At 34.9% G+C, this 19,750-nt stretch overlaps 3 protein-coding genes across 3 annotated transcripts in view; 2 read left to right on the forward strand and 1 right to left on the reverse strand.

Moving 5' to 3' along the window:
- LOC136026093 (FGGY carbohydrate kinase domain-containing protein-like) overlaps positions 1-19,750 on the reverse strand; it is a 461,793-nt gene that overhangs the window by 354,156 nt on the left and 87,887 nt on the right. The gene's annotated exons all lie outside the window — the stretch shown is intronic.
- Positions 6,923-16,372, forward strand: LOC136026047 (uncharacterized). The gene is made up of 2 exons (XM_065702227.1): positions 6,923-7,657; positions 9,249-16,372. Exons 1-2 carry the CDS (start codon positions 7,611-7,613, stop codon positions 11,623-11,625), a joined length of 2,424 nt encoding a protein of 807 aa, XP_065558299.1. The 5' UTR covers positions 6,923-7,610; the 3' UTR covers positions 11,626-16,372.
- Positions 17,555-19,750, forward strand: part of LOC136026050 (monocarboxylate transporter 14-like) — a 62,080-nt gene continuing 59,884 nt past the window's right edge. The window contains exon 1 of the mRNA XM_065702233.1: positions 17,555-17,676. The gene's annotated coding sequence lies outside the window, so the exon portion shown is untranslated. The remainder of the gene's footprint in view (positions 17,677-19,750) is intronic.

The raw sequence follows: 19,750 nt of genomic DNA on the forward strand, positions 1-19,750 counted from the left end.
AAATGAAAAAAAAAACTATGTGAGAAAACACTAGAAAATCACTTTCCAGAGTCATTGCTGAAAGAAGTTACAGATGAATTTAAGGAACTGATTGCTATTGTTGCAGTCAAAAATATTCAAGTTCCCCAATGATTAGAAAACAAACCCTCCAACTAATTAACAATGTTAATGATATAGAAAAACTGATAGTATTACAGTGGAATACATTTTCACTTAATAATACAAAAATGATGGACCTTTGCTTGTATATTAATAAAGAAAAAGTGGATGTAATTCGTCTCCAAGAAACACATTTAAACAATCTGAAAAAAGTGTCCATACCAGGATACAAATGCTATTGAAAAGATAGAGATTCTGGCAGAAAAGGGGGTGGAGTGCTCATATTTATAGCTGAGAAAATAGTTCACTATCCATTACCATTAAGGCAACATGACCATGAAATAGATGTGGTAGGAGTATCAATCACTTTAAGCTCAGGAGACACTTTAATGATTAAATCTATGTATAACCCAAAGGGGGATACTGATATATATAATATTTTACCAACAAAAGCAGAGAGTCACAACTCCCTTATTTTTGGTGACCTAAATGCTCATAGCCCTCATTGGGAAAATATTGAAATATCAAACCGAGCTGGGAAAAATGTTGAAAGATTACTGTTAGGAAATAATCATATAGCAGTTCTAACACCATATTATTTGCCAACATATTTTTATATAAAGAATAAAAGATTGTCAACCATTGATATTCAACTAGGTCGTGCTGCTGCTGTTGACCAGGTTTCAATTAGTAGAGTAACAGATAAGTAGAGTAAAGTGATCATTGTGCTACCAAGACTACAATCTCTAGTATGTCTCACCAAACTAAACCTGGAAAAAGGAAGTTTATCAACAAGTAATTAGCCATTGTTCAGACAAATCCTGCAAGAAGCTAATTATATTTTACCTGAAGATTTTTCCCAAATTGATGGTAAAGTAAAAATACTTACCAAAATTATGATGGATACTGCTCACAAAGCAATCCCCAAGACAAGCCCCAACGCTTGGGCTCCAACTGGCAATAAGAGAATTAAAAATTGGTGTAATGACCTATGCTCTACTACAGTGGAAGCTAAAAACATAGCAAAAAGGCATTTCAAAAACATCCATCAATGAGCACTGCAATTGAATATAAATGTAGCTCAGCAAAAGTGAAAAAAATATTTTTACAGGCCAAAAGAGAAGCATGGAAAAAATTTATGACTAACGTAGATCATCATTTTTGCAGTATCCAATATGTAAGCAAGATGAACATAATGCAGTATCCAATACGTAAGGCAATAGAATGATACTTGATGATCGCAAATATGAAACAAAACACTAGGATCAACTAGTAACTTCTGATTTTTAAAAAACTAATATTTTTGCAAATACATTCATGAAAAAACCTCAAGACACTGTTTAGCCAAATCTACCTGTATGTGTCCTCCCTTCTGTAGCACAACGTAAGAAGTCGTTATTGTTACCTTTTTCGTTATCTTAGTTAGAGACAGCTATTGAAAGATGCAACTTAAATTCAGCACCAGGATATGATGAGATACGCATCAAGTGGTTGATTGAAACATCTGACATTTTTCAAGCTAAACTCCAGGAAGTATGCAATAATGCATGGAGAGAAGGGAATTTCCTGCCCCCTGGAAAATTGCAATCCTCAAACCCAATCCTCAAACCTGGAAAACCACCAGAAGATCCTGTATCTTACAGACCAATATCAGTTCTCCCCACAATGGGCGAAATATTTGAGTGAATGATTTTAAGGAGATTAGAATGGTTTGCAAAGGTAAATCAAATAATAATCCAATCTCTGACAGATTTTAGAAAGAGTCATAGTGCAATGGACAACATAACCAGAATAGAAACAGATATGACAGATGCTTTACAGGAGGGCGAAGTTGGTATTGCTATACTGCTGATGGGACAGATGCATATGGGAATGTAAAATGCAAAAAGTTACAACAGATTATGTATAATAAAAAATTTTCCACCTCTGGTGATCTCAATTATAAGGGATTTATTATGTGATTGTTCTTTTCAAGTACAGATTAATAAATTACTGTCTGTAAGAAAGCAAGTTGAAGATGATCTCTCACAAGGAACTGTCATAAGTCCTCTTTTATTTACATTATATATTTCAGAACTAACACTTAGAAGCCAGTCAAAACATGGAGAATTTGCTGACGATCTTCTTGTGTGGAACAGACATAAGAATATAACTTTACTCCAAAACATCTTTCAGGAAGATATATATGATGTGTGCCTGTTTTCTAAAGCTTTTGAACTGCCCATTTCTGTACCAAAAACAAAAGCAATTATGTTCCATATACAGCAAGCGACCCTTCCAAAACTCTTAAGGATAGAGGAGAGTGATATAGTCTATGAGCCATGAATTTGGCTACTGGGCATGATTCTTGATTCATGTTTAAAATGGCAACCATATTTAATGATGTTGAGAGTAACAATTTTATAACGGCTAATCATCCTAAAACAACTTGCAGGATCTAAATGGGGATCTTCACGAAAGTTGGTAATTGACTTTTACAAAACGTATATTCAGTCTAAATTGAAATATGGCATTCAATTTCTTACAAACATTCCGGTTACTTTGTTCAATATCCTTGTGATACTCCAAAATTCAGCCATTAGAATTGCTTATGGGCTCCAGAAACATACTGCAGTGGTTAAGCTCAAAGAGCTTTTTGGACTACCTGCTCTGAAAGACAGGGCTACTTTGCCGAGAAACTGCTACTTCATAAAAATACAAACATATGGCCAAATTCATGCAGTTTTTCCCTCCACTTTTGGAAATCCTGTTAAGACCCAACACTTACTATCTTCTTTTAGCCACCATCTAAAAGATTACCCAAATTGGAAAAGTGAACATGCAGATAGTTACCCTTTTCCAAAATCTCCGCCATGGGAAATGGTGGCTCCTGTATGTCATCTTCAGTTAGTTTCTAAAGACAAGTCACATTATTCAGATCAGTATGTCTGTCAACTCTTTGCTAATAAGATATCCTCACGCTTTCCTGAACATATTCTAGCCTTCACGGATGGTTCAGTAAAAGGATCAAGAGCAGGAGCAGGGGTGTGTATTGCTCATGTTTCCTTGAATATATCAGCAACTCTTCCATCCCACACTTCAATTCTGTCAGCAGTTATTTGCTATTCATAAAGCACTTGAAACTATGGCCAGACTGAACCTATAATCAAGAATGTGTTAATCCTTACTGATTCAAAGTCTGCAATTCAATTAATAAGAAAAATAAATTATGAGGCTGTTGATGCAGATTTAAAATTAATAAGAGATGATCTACAAAGATTAAATAAATGTGGCATTTTTGTTTGCTTCCAGCATATTCCTAGTCATAAAGGACTAATTCATAACGTGACTGCTGGTAGGCTAGTAAATGAAGCAGCAAATATGGGCCCCCAACCAGAATCAAAACTGGGGAACCTATGAGATATTATGAAACACCGTGGATAAATAAAGTGTCTACCATTTCTAAATTCCCCATTTCGTTCTAAAGAAGACACAATATGGTACTATAGACTAGAATCAGGATATCTTTTTCGGAATTCTGTCTGATTTCAATGGAATTTATATCATTCACCACTATGCAGGTGGTGTTTAGTAACAGTGGAAACTCCCTGACACATATTTTTGATTTCATTATACTTGCACCCGAAACTAATAAGATTAAGGTAATTTGCAAAAAAAACTAAAGATTGTAGAAATGTATGACTCCATCATAAGCTTACAACTAAGTCCTAATACTGAAAGGCCGATTTATAGGGTGATGATCCAAATTATGAAAAAGAAATGGAAATGAGTTAGTTTGTTAATGAAGATCTTCTGTACAGAAGAGAGCGAGAAAAGTAGGATGAGCCGTATTGTTACCAGCCGGCCTCTTGGCCTTAAACTGCTGGGGACAGGCAGCTTAAGTATTGGCATTTCCCACAAACCAAAAAGAAGGGAAGAGAAGATGAAAAAGAAGGATTGCTAGTGCCATCTTGAAGTCAAAGGGGTGAAAAGACTGTATGCAGTCTGTATACCCTCATAGAAATTCTGGAAGTGGAATTGGTGGACTTCAAATGAATGAGAAGAAACTTAACCTTTAAGCAAAGTTTAAACAGCCATTTTTTGAAACAAAGTCAAATTTTTCAAACAAAGTTAGCTTTCTAAGTACTTTCACTGCAATAGAAGACAGAGCTAGGTATAATAATATATAATAATAATTATTCTAATTACTGTTGCTAGTTCATTGTTGTATCAGGTCAAATAAAAGCAGACTCAAACCAAAATGAAACACAACATCTGCTTGGGTAATCTGTCATTGCCAAAGTTAATCTTTTTTTTTATTCTAAGCCTCCGCAAATTTCAAAATACCTATAATAAACTAATAAATTATAAAAAATTTTTTTTAGCAGATTTTGAAGTATGAGAGGATTTCCAACGAAGAGATGTAAAAACTGAAAATGGAGAATTTGATTTTTTAAGTAGTTTTAAAATTGACTTTGAACTAAGTGTAAAGCTCGTGATGAACATTCCATAAGGTTGGTGACTACTTTAAAAAGTAGCGTTTCCTCCTGTAGTAAACCGGACACATCTTTTAGTTTCTTGGATTCCACCTTATGGAGTTTGAATGCAACCTTGATATTTTTGCTAAATGGTCCAGTTATTCTTTGAAGGGCTAAACTAGGGTAAACTAAAAATGCACTGAGGATGGCTTTTTAAACTTTTAAACTTTCTTTCTTTCTAAACTTTTTCTTTCTCAACTTTCTTCTTAATCTTTGCCGCCCTTATGGTGAGCTGGAATAGAATACAATAATAAATCACAAAAATAAATGCAAACTTATCTTTAAAACAATGAATATGGTCGCAGAAGGCTTTTTAAACTTAAACTTCTTATGAGGATGGCTTTTTAAACTTTAGAAAGAAAGTTTAGAAAAGTTGAGAAAGAAAGAAAGTTTAGAAGAAAGTTGAGAAAGAAAGTCAAAGTTGACAAAGAAAGAAGAAAGGGCTGAACTAGGGTAAACTAAAAATGCACTGAGGATGGCTTTATTATCTAAAAGAGGTCCTCTCTGACCCAATAGCCTTTCTGTGCCTTTTCACTGTTGAATGACAAAGGCTCTTTTATTTTAGTGTTCATTTTGAGGTTTTCTTTGTTCTCCTTTTGATTTTTCTCTTCTTTTTTTTTTTATTTGTCTTGCCATGCTTGGCCAGTGCGGTCTGAGGGATTAATTATTCAGAGAGTTGCCAACTCGGAAAAGATCTCTTGTATGCGTACAACAAAAGTAGAGAGTTATGGCAATAACTTTGACAGGAATAGTATACCACTTCTGGAAAGTGCCAACTCTTGCCCTATTTTACTGACAACACTTTGAAGATACATATACTGCTGAGGCAGTATAAATTCATCAGGTTTTTAAAAAGCATTAATCTATTTTAAATGGTATCTCTTCTAGCTCAAAATTGGATATATTTTTTTTTTGGACAATTTCCTAACATCAATGTTAAAAAAAAATAATCAAAATTAGCTTTTTTGTTGGGCCTCTTTCTAATTTCAACGATTTAAATGGAGTAAAGATGAATCTCCGGTTCTTTGCAATGGGATATGTATCAAAGTTTTGGAAGTATATGCTATGTCATTCCTCTACTTGAACCAAACACAGAAAATAAATAAAAAATTCAACAGAATCACTTGGAAAAATGACTCGTAAAAGTAGATGGAAGCTTTTTAAGAGTCATGGGAAAATTTCCCTTTTTTAGTTCCCTCAGTTTTCTATATTTTTCTAAGAAATTTTGTAAGAAATATTTTTCTAAGCAAAAATGGCTCGTAAAAGTAGATGGAAGCTTTTTCAGAATCATGGGGAAATTTTCCTTTTTTAGTTCCCTCAGCTTTCTATATTTTTCTAAGAAGATAGTTTGGGAATGGGACCAATGAGCCGTTGTGTATATTAAACAATTTGCGATTTCAGTCACACTTCAATTTGAAACTGCCTGCTGCTTGCTTGCTTGAACATAGCTTTCCACTCGAAAGCAGAAACGCAGCTAGAAGAAACAAAGGCTTAGTAAACTAGCTCTATGTAGTCTTGTCGAATATAAACTATAAAACCCCACTTCGACTTATACAGAATTAAATAAAAAAAAACAAGTTTTTTTAGCTGAAAGTAAGGAGCGACATTAAAACTTAAAACGACAGAAATTACTTCCTATATGAAAGGGGCTGTTTCCTCATCAACGCCCCGCTCTTTACGCTAAAGTTTGACTCTTTCTCTCAACTCTGCTTTTTAAAAAGTAAAAAAAATTAGCGTAAAGAGCGGGGCGTTGATGAGGAAGCAGCCCCTTTCATATACGAAGTAATTTCTGATCGTTTTAAGTTTTAATGTCGTCCATGCTGATAGAACTTAAGTCCTCCTTATGGCACTTAGCAGGAAATTAAAAAAAAACAATTAATATCATTCGTTGATCCAGATGAACGTCCACAGCCTCTGTAAAATCCACAGACCTTACACCCTTGCCACTTTCGTGTAAGAGCCTAAAATTAGTAGCCGAAAAAGACAGGATAAATCAAAGTGTTGCTCCCACAATTCAAATTTCTTCGCCTTTGGTATGGGCCTGCTAATTCGTGAGGAACTAAATGACCATTTTGAATTATGAAAATTAGACAGGGAGTTTTATTTTTGGTTCTTGTATGATATACCCCGTAAGGCTCAAGAAGTGAAATTAGGTTAATCCTAATAAAAAATACCTTAGTATGATAAAAATGTTATACTTTAGAAACCAATTTGGGTTATATATTTGCACATAAAGGGGGGGGGGGTAAGTACGGCGGGTTTGTGTGCAAAATGTGTTAGCTACGATTATTCTGCATATCATGAAGAAGCCTAATAAGTGTTTTCTGACTTAAGGCTAATGGTCTTAATTTGTGTCCAATGCTATTTCTCCTATGATAGAAAATCATGAATAACTTCTGCGATTTAGGTGATTTTGAACTGATTTTTTTTTTGATGACTCTCGAGTTAAAAAGGAAAAAAATGTTGGTTTCACTTTTTCTGTATATGCTTTACCTATTGTGCAAAAAAAGAAATCAAGTTATTTTGGTTTGGTGAATAAAAATTTAGTGGATGGGAAATGACAGTAGATTTTTTTTTTAGTTCATCCTGCCAGTATTTAAAAAAAAAATGTTGGTTGCAGAATTGTTATATTTTTATTTTTAACGGTGCAAAAAATTATTTTTAATTTTCAACATTTTTATTGCTAGAAGGTATGAAGTTGGCTCCAGAGGGTAGAATTTTGGATCATATGTAGATTTTATAATCTACAACCATTACAGAAAATTTCTGATGTCTATCATAAATAGTTTGAAAGCAAAATCAGAAAAATACAATTTCAAAATGTGCTTACTTTTTACTTATTTTACCCCTGTTTCCGGCTTAATAGCGTTCTTTATCAGCCAATAGAAAAAAAGGCGGGATTCTTATCCAATTTTAGACATTACGCCTAGAAGGCATTGTGTCTCTGATTAAAGCTGTTGACTTGTCAACTGAAGTCAATAAGACATTTGAGCTATGAGGAAGAAAATTATCAACAAAAGGTGGCTGAATTTAAAATACCGGTAAGTAAAAATTACATATACAAGTTTCATTCCCTCTTGTCCATTAAATAAAAAAACAAGTTTTTTTTAACTGCATGTAAGGAGCGACATTAAAACGAACAAAAATTATTCCGTTTATGAAAGGGGGTAGTCCCCTCCTCAATGTCCCGCTCTCTACGCTAAAGTTTGACTCTTTCTCACAACTATACTTTTTAAAACAATAAGAAACTTTAGCGTAAAGAGCGAGGCGTTGAGGAGGGGACTACCCCTTTCATATACGGAATAATTTCTGTTCGTTTTAAGTTTTAATGCCGCTCCTTACTTGAAGTTAAAAAACCTTTTTTTTTATGTAATTTTTGAACGTTTTTAAATTAATGCATGTTTTGATTTGGCTCACCGCACAACGAAATTTGCATATCTTTTTTTGTCTAAATGGCTTTCTCATATTTTTGTTCTGACGATTTTGAAGAAAATGGGGTGGGGGAGGAAGTCTAGTTGCCCTCCAATTTTTCGTAACTTATAAAAGCACCTAGAACTTTGTATATTTGTATTACATATATGAGGGGGTTTGCCCTTTCGTCAATACCTCGCTCTTTACACTAAAGCTTAAATTTTCTCCCGGTTCTTTAAGAATGACCCTAGAATCACCAAGTCCGTAGAATATATAGTTGAAATTACTTTAGCGGAAAGAGGAAAGAGCGAGGTATTTAGGAGGAGATGAACCCCTCATATGCGTAATAATTTCTGTTCGTTTTAAGTTTTAATGCTGCTCCTTACTTTCAGTTGAAAAACTTCTTCATTATTATTTTTTCAGTGTTTTTTTTTAATAATGCTAGAAAATTCTATGCCCCTTCATTGAATTTCTTTCCCCCGTGACAAATTCCTCTAAGTAAAGATCCTTCAACGTAGCTCCCTCCCCTCTACCCCCCCCCCCCCTCAGCCAAAACCCCTCAACCGTTGACTTTTAATTAAAAGGAATAGTTATGGGAAAAGTCAAGTCATGGCCAATTGTAGAAAAAGCCAAGACAGATTGTCCAATTGAGTGGGCATCAGGTCAAGGTAAACACTGGTCAAAGTTTATAACTTGTAGCCCCTCCCCCGGGAACTATGGGGGAGTAAGTCGTCCCCAAAGACATCTTATTATGTTTTTTGACTATGCTCAAGAAAATGGCTATCTCAAAATTTTGATCTGTTGACTTTGAGAAAAAAATGAAAGTGGGAGGGGGCCTAGATGCCCTCCAATTTTTGGTCGCTTAAAAAGGGCACTGGAACTTTTCATTTTCATTAAAATGAGCCCTCTTGCGACACCCTAGGACCAATGGGTCGATACGATCACCCCTGGGAAAAAGAAAACAAAAAACAAATAAACACACACCCTTGATCAGTCTTCTGGCAAAACAATTCTATGACTTTTAGGGCGTGTTTCCCCCTTTTTTCCAAAATAAGACAAATTTTCTCAGGCTCTTATCTTTTGATGGGTAGGACTAAATTTAATTAAAATCCGATTCTTTTGACGTATTTATTAGTATCAAAATTTCGTTTTTTAGACTTTCGTTTACTATTGAGCCGGGTCGCTGTTTTTTTTTTCTATGGTTCTTTTCATTTTTTTTAGAAAGGTGCTGCTTGGAGAACAAGATAAAGATAATTTGTCAAATGGATCAAAAATTTCAGAAGAATTTTCAGCAAATCCTCTCATAGACGATTCAAATAAATTGGGAAACGGTAGTGGTTCTTACGGTGTTGATTGCCCCGATACGAATACTGAGATAGACTTATCTGGAATTCCAGATGGAAACTGCATTGTGAATCTAAGGTATTTCCTTGCTGAAGTAATTTCAGCATTCAGACACAAAATCAGTTGCGATCACGGAAAATTGATTATAAAGCAATTAGAAAAGAAAGGCCTGAAAACTGAACTGAAAGTTAAGTGTAATAAGTGTAACTGGGAAAAGAGGATTAAAGGTGAACCAGAATGTCCAGCAACAAGCGTAAAAGAATATATTTCAAGTTTTACGGACCAGACACAGGTTGCTTTTTCCGAAAAAAAATCAAGTCTTAAAGGCTGCTTGAATTCGAAGGCTGTTTGGGGAGCCATGGGTAGTGGAGGAGGGTATTCTACACTGTGTGAATTCTTCGGGGTGCTTGGAGTGAAACCAATGTCACGAATAGTTTATTCCCGTATGGAAAGGCAGCTTGGTAATGCTTGGATGAATAGTTTATCGGAAATTTTGCTAGAAAATGGACGAGAGGCCTTAAAATCAGCCATTCATGATGATAGGTATAAGGAGGACTCATACTGGACAAAAGTGATATGTGATGGAGGCTGGAATAAGCGTAGCAAAGGACACGATTATTCGGCCAAAGGATGTGTTGCAGTTATCATAGATGCATTTTCGAAAAAACTGTTATATGTTGGCATAAAAAATAAATACTGTTATATATGTTTTTCTTCTGCAAACGCCAAAGTAATTCCCAAAGATCATTTCTGCTTTCTGAATTATAACGGAAATTCAAGGAGCATGGAAACAGATATTCTAGTTGAAGGCTTTCGTTCCAGTGAGGAGATGCACGGATTACAGTTTTTAGAGTTTATCGGTGACGGTGATTCCAGTGTTTTTTATAAGCTAAAACAAAGTGTTTCCTACGGTTCCAACATACGGAAACATGAATGTGCAAATCACGTCACAAAAAACTATACCGCCCATCTATATAATTTGTGCAAAAATAAAAAAGGTTTGTACACAAAATGTCTTCCCCGAGGAATTATACAGCAACTGACAAAAAATTTAAGGGGCGCGATAAAAATAAATTCTGAAAATAATGGAACAGCAGAAGAATTGAAAATCTTGTTAAAAAGAGGTCCGTACCATGTTTTCGGAAACCACACAAAATGTGATTCTGGCTGTCCTAAGATTGCTGAATTGGCCGTGAATAGTAAAATAGAAGATCGGTGGAATAATTTTCCCCTGCAGGTGTTTGAAGATGTTATGACAGAGGTCGATATTGTGTGTCGAAAAGCAGAGCAGCTTCGAAATGACGCAACTACAAACTTAGCTGAAAGCTACATGTCAGTTGTTGCTAAATTCATCGGAGAAAAGCAAATAAGCCGGTCTAAACGAGGTTCATATCATGCAAGAGTTCATGGAGCAAGTCTTGCTTATAATTCAGGTCCAAAATGGCATCAATTAGCTTGGAAAAATATTTTTGGGCTTAGTCCTTCTAGCGTAACAAAAAAATATTGTAATAAAACGGCTAAGCTCCGTGTAATATCTAAACGTAATTTGACCAGTTATTATAGTGCTCTTGGAGGAAAACACGTTGCTAAGTTAAAAAATAGAAACTATAACTTTGGTAATCGTGACTATGGACCAAATTGCAATAAGCCAGACATGACTTCTGATGAAATGAATTTGGCTATACAAAAATATACTGACGAGAATTTAAAATTGGATTTTGCCAGTATAAGCTGTTTGTTCAACAGTACCAAGGGTCAATCCAAAAATGACACTTGGGTTGAAGAAAGATCTAAGAGAATAACTAGTAGTTACTTCCACAGAATTGCAACCAGAAAAAACAGCACCAGAGTTGCCCCAATTGTTAAGCAAATTCGAAACTTGGGACCTAGATTCTGCTCTGCCCTAATGAAAAAGGGCTTAGATTTAGAAGTAGTGGCACTAGAAGCATATGAAAACAAATTCAACTTAAAAGTCGTAAAGGGAGATCAAATAGGACTCAGTGTGCATCCACAGTATCAGTATCTTGCTGCATCTGTAGATGGACTGCTCCCTAATGGCACACCTATAGAGATAAAAACGGTGCATAATATACCAGAGTTCAAAACCATTTATGATGTGGCCCAGTCAAAAAATTTAGTTAAAGCATTTTTTCTTGAATTATCCAGTGAAGGTCTTCAGCTAAAAAAAATCACAGGTATTTCGCCCAGATACAAGGCCAACTCGGGATACTGGATAAAATGGTACGCCACTTAATAGTTTATAACTCTATTGAGGATTGGGAAATAATTACAGTTCACCGATCGAAAGACTACTGGGAAAAAATATTTCCGAAGCTTGAAGCCTTCTGGAATGAATCCTTACTTCCTGAAATTTTAGACTCAAGGGTTGCAAGGAATATGGAAATCAGAGAACCTGTGTCTGTAAAATGTACAACAGCCCACCAACCGAAGGACTCAAGGTTGTCTCAAGAAATAAAAAGAGGAAAAAAAAGAAGGTTGAGTCGAGTTGAAGTGAACAGCAAGAAAAAAAACGCACAGAAGGGATCGGGGGAGAACAGTGAATTTACCAGGAACTCAATGCATGAAAACAGTGATTTTGAAGAAATAATTTGGTCTGATTTGGAATAGATAAATCTTCGTGTTTGATAAAAAAAATGTGTTAAAAAATATTGGCAAGGAAAATTCTTTTTTCCTCCATAAATTTCTGTCTCATTCTTCGTCAATGTCCAAAAATAATGAAGTTTCTTATCTGGTCTGAAGTATATTAAATACATTTAATACAAACAATTTTAGTTTTTTTTATAAATTTCTTGTATGTTACTTGGGCTTAATATTTGTGATTTTTATAGTTTTTCCTACAATTATTACGTTTTCTGTACAATTCGTTCATTTTTGGTATTTAATTAAAGCGTCATTAAGTTTCTTTCCGAAATCTTGTGCATCTCGCCCTAACACAAAATAACGTTAACGCCCTAATCTTATTACAAGGAAAATAGCTTTCATCTTATTAATTCCAAACAAATGACAAAAAAAAAAACCTATAAAAATCAAGGTGACTGGAAAGATATTGAAAATGAACTGAATGTGTAATGTATAATTATTTAGTGTTTAATATACTAATTACAGGAAGCATCAACAATTAAGGTTTACAGATTCTATTTAGCGACAATTTTTTATTTTGTTTTACGATTAGAAGGGAACTCTAGCCCAACTCCTATGGGCAGTAATTTGTGTCCTTTTTGGTTTAACTTTAGCACTCATTTTAATTTTCAATCGTTTAGGATTTAATTATTTGTATATAGCAGTACCCATTTCTTTTATGTTTGGTATAATTATTTATTTTTATTTCTCTTCATTTTCAGTCAATTATGCATAGACAGTAATGTTTGACCGTTTCACATTTAGATCATTGATTTTATTTTCTGTCCGTCTGTTTCAAATGGCTCTTTAATTTTTGATTACTTAACTCACTAGCCTAATTGTATAATGTACATTCCCAGATTGCTATGAAATCACGATCTTGTATCAGACTTAGCAGACATCTGCCATGCTTGGGATACTTATGTCATGCTTGGCACAGATCATTCACTCTTAGTACTGTTCTCACAGTTCCGCTATGCTTGGCACACTTCTGCCATGCTTGGTACTAGCCACCTGAGGTATATGATTTCTGAGAGTGAAAAACCTCTCAAACATTCATCCTTTTTCTTTGGGTAGTTTACTTTTGCATGTGCGGACTGTTTGTTTTCGTTGTTGTATTTTAATGGGGGCAGATACGATGGACAAGGGTTTTTAAATTCCTTTTGGGAAATCCCGAACTTTTTCTTCTATTTTTATCGCTTTTATTCTATTTCAATAAAAATTATTTTTTATGTGCTTTAACCTGTATGCGCCTGAGAGGCTATATTTCTTCCAAAATAAGTTCATTAGTACGGGTATGCATTGAGTTTTTCGTTTTACACAAACTTTTCATCTTGTTATCTTCCCAATAAATTAGTTTTATTTCCATCAATTCTGTTTATATGCTACTTTTTCATAGTAAATTTATGATGGAATGGCGGATTAGTCTTCTTAGTTATTTAGCAGGATGAGATTGAGGAGCACAAAAACACAAACGTACGCAAACACAGGAACAAGTCTACACACACACATCAAATTACCAATTACGCACTTATTGTTTGATGCAAGCTGTGCTAGAGTTTTGTTCGCAGGAATTCTTCAATTCAATTCAATCATATATATTTAAACAAAAAACACATAATTACATGTACATAATCTGCCAGGAAAGCACAAAAGTGCTTGACTAGGGCAGAAACTTCACTAAAGAATAATTAAACAATCAACTAACAGAAACAACGAATCAACTGGATTTATCAAAAAAGAAAAAAAAAGAGAAAAAAGGGGAGTGACGAAGAGATAGAAAAGAAAAAAAAAAGAAAAGAAAAGACCGAAAAGAGGAGGACCGCATATTCAAATCCAAACAGTATTTCTGTAACGACCCTTCACTGCTCGCTTGAAGGTAGTAAGGCTATTTGAGTTCCGGATTTCCAAGGGGATTGAATTCCAGATAGCTGGTGCATATCCGTAGAAAGTCCTTTGCGAAAGCCAAGTTGGGTATCGCACAGAAGATTCTACTCCTGGAGGTAATCATACATTCTTTCATGGACTACTTTCTCGTAAATCTTCGAAAAAAAAAGGTCAAATAGAAATGGATCGGTAATTACTCGGTTCATTTTTTGACTTCCCTTTGTGAAGGGGTAGCACTCGGGCTAATTTAAGTCTTTCTGGAAAAGTTCCCTCTTCAAGTGATAAATTAATCAGATGAGTCAAAATAGAAATAACAATTGTTTTTGTTGCTTTAACAACTTTTAACGATACTTCATCTACTCCACAGGATTGTTATTTCATACTCATAATTATTTCATTTTCATCACAATTTGTAAAAAGGAATTCAGAAGTAACATGACGAGGTTTAAGTTTGGGGACTGGTGGACTTCGAGAACTGGAGATTAAAAGAAAATAGCCAGGTGGGTGTTTCACCCACCTGGCTAACTGCTTGCAATTCTCAATACCCAAGGGTTCTCCCAATAGCCAAACAATTTTCATTTCCAAACGGACTCGGTCTCGGTTGAGGTTTGGGAGAGTTCACGCTTTACATTTCAAAACAGACACCCATCTCGAAAATAAAAGATTTGTCTACTTTTCGTACAAGTTCTACCATTTGCATTCAATGCACATCGAATCAAAATCTCTGAGCGAAAAAATATAGGATTACCCTTTAAATTGATGTGCAAAAGAAAACACTATTTTTAGCTCAGCAGTGGGTATATTTTCTTTTACATAACCTGTTCATCTAAATTAATCTCCGTAGAATCTAACGTGCTTTTACTAAACAAACATCTTTTGTTTTTTTCTCCCACTGGTTTATGTTTTTGTCAAGTCTCATAAACGAGTTTGCTATCGAATAGATACTAGCAGTGGCGTTATTAAGATTCTTAGAATCTGTTTCAGAAATTGGGCGGGAACAAAAAAGACCATTAGCCTTAAAGCTGTCCAAATGATTTACCCCCACCCAATCACCTCACCCCCTAATGTGCAAATATATCCCAATCTATATATTTTCCATCTATTCTGTCGCTTCTCTTTGTCTTTTCTCACGCTAAGGTGAAAGAAACTACCAAAACAAACTGGTTTACAGCGTGACAATGCATGAACAACTTGAGCGATAGGGGGTATATCATACAAGTACCTATTTTTCTTCTAAAGTTTGTAGAAATTCTTTATTACATACACATAAAAGGCGAATAATTAAAATAACTATTCTTTCTTCTTTTTGACGAAGAATGTAAACATTATTATTTTGCTTTTTTGACGTGAAACAACTAGTCGTGTCACGGATTTGAAGCATATCACATGAGAAAACATGAAATTTCTATATAACCTACACACTCCAAAGGGAAATATGACTTTCTGGAAAATTAAATAAAGAATTAGGTGACAGAGTAAAATTAAATTAAGTTAAATTAGAATTGAGGTGACAGAAATCCTCTGTCTAGTGTTTCTTACATAATCATTTTGGTTGCTAGACCTCGTCCTTAATTTTTGTAAATAGTTTTAGAAGAAAGAAAATATAGATGATTTTTAAAGAAGAGTAAAGAGCCATATTAAAACTTAAGAGTAGCAGAATTAAAGTCATGTAATCATTTATACTGGAAACAAACATAAATTACTATTAATCCGTAGATGAAACGCAAAACGAACAGAAATTAAAATGAACAATCACATTAAACATGTAAACATATCACATTAAATATTTGTGCTTTGTAATTTGGTCTGTTGGTGATTTTTTATAAATTTGTGTGTGTATTTGGCTCTTGGGCTTTTGAGATACACGATCTGTCTACCTATCTATCTATCATGAAACATAAAGAATAACAAGTGGTAACGAACTGGAGCAAGGAGCGGCTCGGCTCAATAGTAACCGAAACTCTAAAAAGCGGAATTTTGATACCATAATTACATCAAAATAATCGTATTTTAGTGCTGATTTTAAATGTATAAGATTCACCAAGTTTAGTCTTACCCATCAAAAGTTACGAGTCTGAAAAAATCTGCTTTATTTTAGAAAATAGGGGAAAACACTCCCTGAAAGTCATAGAAAATCACACCATCAAAATTCAGCGTATCAGACAAAACTAGTGTAGAAGTTTCAAGCTTCTATCTACAAAATTGTGGAATTTTGTATTTTTTTGCCAGAAGACAGATCACGGATGCGTGTTTATTTGTTGTTTTTTTTCCGCAGGGGTGATTGTATCGACCCATTGGTCCTAGAATGTTGCAAGAGGGCTCATTCTAACGGAAATTAAAAGTTCTAGTGCCCTTTTTGAGTGACCAAAAATAGAGGGCACCTAGGCCCCCTCCCACGCACAATTTTTTTTTTTGGGGGGGGCTGCAAGTTACAAACTTTGACCATTGTTTACATATAGTAATGGCTATTATGAAGTGTACCGACGTTTTCACAGGGACTTTTTTCGCGTTGGGGTGGGGATGGGTCGGGGGAAGGGGTTACGTGGGAGGATCTTTCCATGGAGGAATTTATCAAGAGGGAAGGGAATTTCCATGAAGGGGGTGCAGGATTTTCTAGCATTATTAAAAAAAAGAAAATGAATAATTTTTTTCAACTTTCAAGTAATGAACAGCACTAAAACCTAAAACGAACATAAAATATTACGTATATAAGGGGGTTCATATCCTCCACAATACCTTGCTCTTTACGCTAAAGTATTTTTTGTAATTTCAACTATTTATTCTACGGCCTTTGTGATTTAGGGGTCATTCTTAAAGATTTGGGAAAAAATCCAAGCTTTAATGTAAAGAGCGATGTATTGACGAGAGGGTGAACCCCCTCATATACGTAATAAAAATAGACAAATATAGTAGTTCGTTACGTAAGTCAATTCGTAATGTACGTATGTTTACTACGTAAGGTACGTATGTTTATTACTAACAAAAACGTTCGTAAAAAATATCTAGTTGCATTTTAAGTAACCAAAATTGGAGGGCAACTAGGCCTCCTCTCCCACCTTTTTTTTTTATCAGAATCGTCCGATCAAAACTAGAAGAAAGCCATTTAGCAACAAAAAAAATCTGCAAATTTCGTTTTAATTATTCATGTGCGGTGAGCCAAAATCAAAACATTCATTAATTCAAAAACGTTCAGAAATTAAATAGAAAAAAAGTTTTTTTTAACTGCAAGTAAGGAGCGACATTAAAACTTAAAACGAACAGAAATTATTCCGTGTGTAAAAGGGGTTATCCCCTCCTTAGCACCTCGCTCTTTACGCTATTTTTTATTGTTTTAAAAAGTAGAGTTGTGACAAAGAGTCAAGCTTTAGCGTAAAGAGCGAGGTGTTGAGGAGGGGATAACGTCTTTCATATACGGAATAATTTCTGTTCGTTTTAAGTTTTTATGTCGCTCCTTACTTGAAGCTAAAAAAACTTGTTTTTTTTTTTATTTAATCTGTGTTTAAAGCCTGGCCTTAAGTCAAAACGTGAGATATGTGTTAGATCAGGTTTCATACTTTTTCTTGGTAGTTGGCTGGTTGTGACGTGGTAAGGGGTATTTTTTCGGAGTATTTAACTTAACTTAGCCGGTTAGAACTAAAGGTAGTTAGAACCGGACTTGGATATCGCATTGTGAGTTCCTTGTGGGTTCTTGAGTGTTAAGTTGCAATGCTTTGTTTGTGAATCTTAAGACGCCGTGGACCATTAAAAACACTAATTGAAATGAAGATTCAAGTCCTAGGTAGGGTTGTCATATCTAGCTTGGACCTTGTTGGAATACTGAGTTGGGGGAGGGGTGGCGGTGGGTTAGAAAAGAAGTAAATTTTTTTAATCAATTCAAAAACTTTATTTACAACGCAATGGAACTTCTCGTGGTTCCATTGGTGGTAGTTGGCTGGGGTTTAGTGGTTTTTTTTTTCACTGCTATATGTTTGTAAAACTACATGGGATTGACAGGTGACTTTTTGACCTTTTTCATCAATCCACTGGGATGACATAAAACGAAAATACTCTTTCCATTATGGCTTTACTTCAGTACTTAGGTAAGGTCGTAATCGTATTTTGCCAAATAAAGCTAAAATTGTTTCTTATCGGGTCGTCGGATCTGGAAGGTCCATAACAGTGATGGTTGATGTTTATTCGGACGGACCGCAAAACAAGTCCTATGCTGCTATTTTATTCTCATTTGCCCTGCTGATATTTTATTTGTTGCAATTGGCCACAACGATATATTGAAAACAAAATTGAACTAACATAACCTGGTATAAATGTGAGCCTTTTTGTCATAGCACTACCATGTCACCGTTTTGTTTCAAGATGAAAAAGAGCTTCTAGCCATACTTCATGAAAAAACAATAACTTAGGGATGGGAGGACCCCCCCCCCCCGATGTTTATCTAACTTGTAAACACGTAACCAAAAACGTATATAAAAATTTTTTCATCCGTTTTTGCAACCTCCCCCTCCCTGATAAAAAACGTGGAAATAGCCTTGATTGATGCTAACTTTTTTTAGTAGTAGTAGTAGAACCGCGTAAATAGGTCTGCATTATGGTAAGTTCAGCTGATAAGTTACCTGCAGAATTCAGATCGGTGAATGAAGCCTCTTGGGAACCTAAATTTAACGAATTCGTAAATCAGAGTGTGAAAAAAAGACACTTTGCTAGTTTTGATATCATTTTATTATTAGATTTCCAACTTTCAAGAATTATTTTCATGTGGCGGTGCACGTTATCTGTGGCGCACATTGCGTCATACGTGGTGGAACAATGGTGAAACACGTGTCTCGCCAGATACTCATGTCTAGGTGTTCTACAATCGCTCATAGAATATGACGTTTCAATGAGCAAGTTACAACCAAAACTCTATTATTAGAGCCGTGAACACTGTGTTGGGGTTGAGCCCCCCTTCCCCCCTTTCTTGATACTCCATCAAACTTTATTGCTAATCATATTATCCATACAAGTATCTAAGAAGTAACGTGTATATTTGCTTTTCTGATAAATAAGTAATTTAGAACAAATCATTTTGATAAAAAAACTTAAATATTGGGATTGATTCCTTGGAAACTTCAAAGATGGTTCACTGTATCCAATTGGTAAAACCTCAGAAAATTGACAGTAGCAGGGACAGGAATGGATACAGAACAACATGATCTGCAATTGAGGATGGGAGTGGATGAAAAGCTGGACCCCTCCTCAGATTTACAGTGAAGGATTTTTTGGCTAAAATGAAAATCTTTAATGATAAAATATTTTGTAGTCTTTAACGCAATAGGGTAAATGTCTTATAAGTTAGCTCGCAAATTCATTGTGGTCCAAATTTCTCGATTTGTTAAAACAAACTACGACAAAAAGAAAACTTTGCTGGTTTTTTATCATTGTATTATTTGGGTTCTCACTTTCAAAAATTGTGTACGCCATGTTGTGCATATCACTCGTGGCGCACAATTTGATGACAAAGCTTATAATAAACATCCCGAATTTATTATACGGTAAAAAGCAATGTATTGCAGAAATGTGGTTGCAATATTAATAATGATTACCGTTTAAGTGGTGTTAAACTTCAGTGGTAGAACTTCAGTGTTAAAATTATCCTTATGGAATTCAGGTGGTACCCTCGTTTTCACTTTAGCAGCTGTTTAGATCAGATAATCTTTGATAAAAGGGATCGACATCGTACAGCCTACCTATCTTTAAATGTACTACACGTGATTAGAGGATTACTTACTGACTTTAAATTGGAGTACCTAGTACCAAATATCACTCGTGGCGTACAGTGCTTTATCCATGGTACAACATGTTTCTCTATGATTAAA

This window comes from Artemia franciscana, chromosome 1 (assembly GCF_032884065.1).
Source record: "Artemia franciscana chromosome 1, ASM3288406v1, whole genome shotgun sequence".
Classification (NCBI taxonomy): domain Eukaryota; kingdom Metazoa; phylum Arthropoda; class Branchiopoda; order Anostraca; family Artemiidae; genus Artemia; species Artemia franciscana.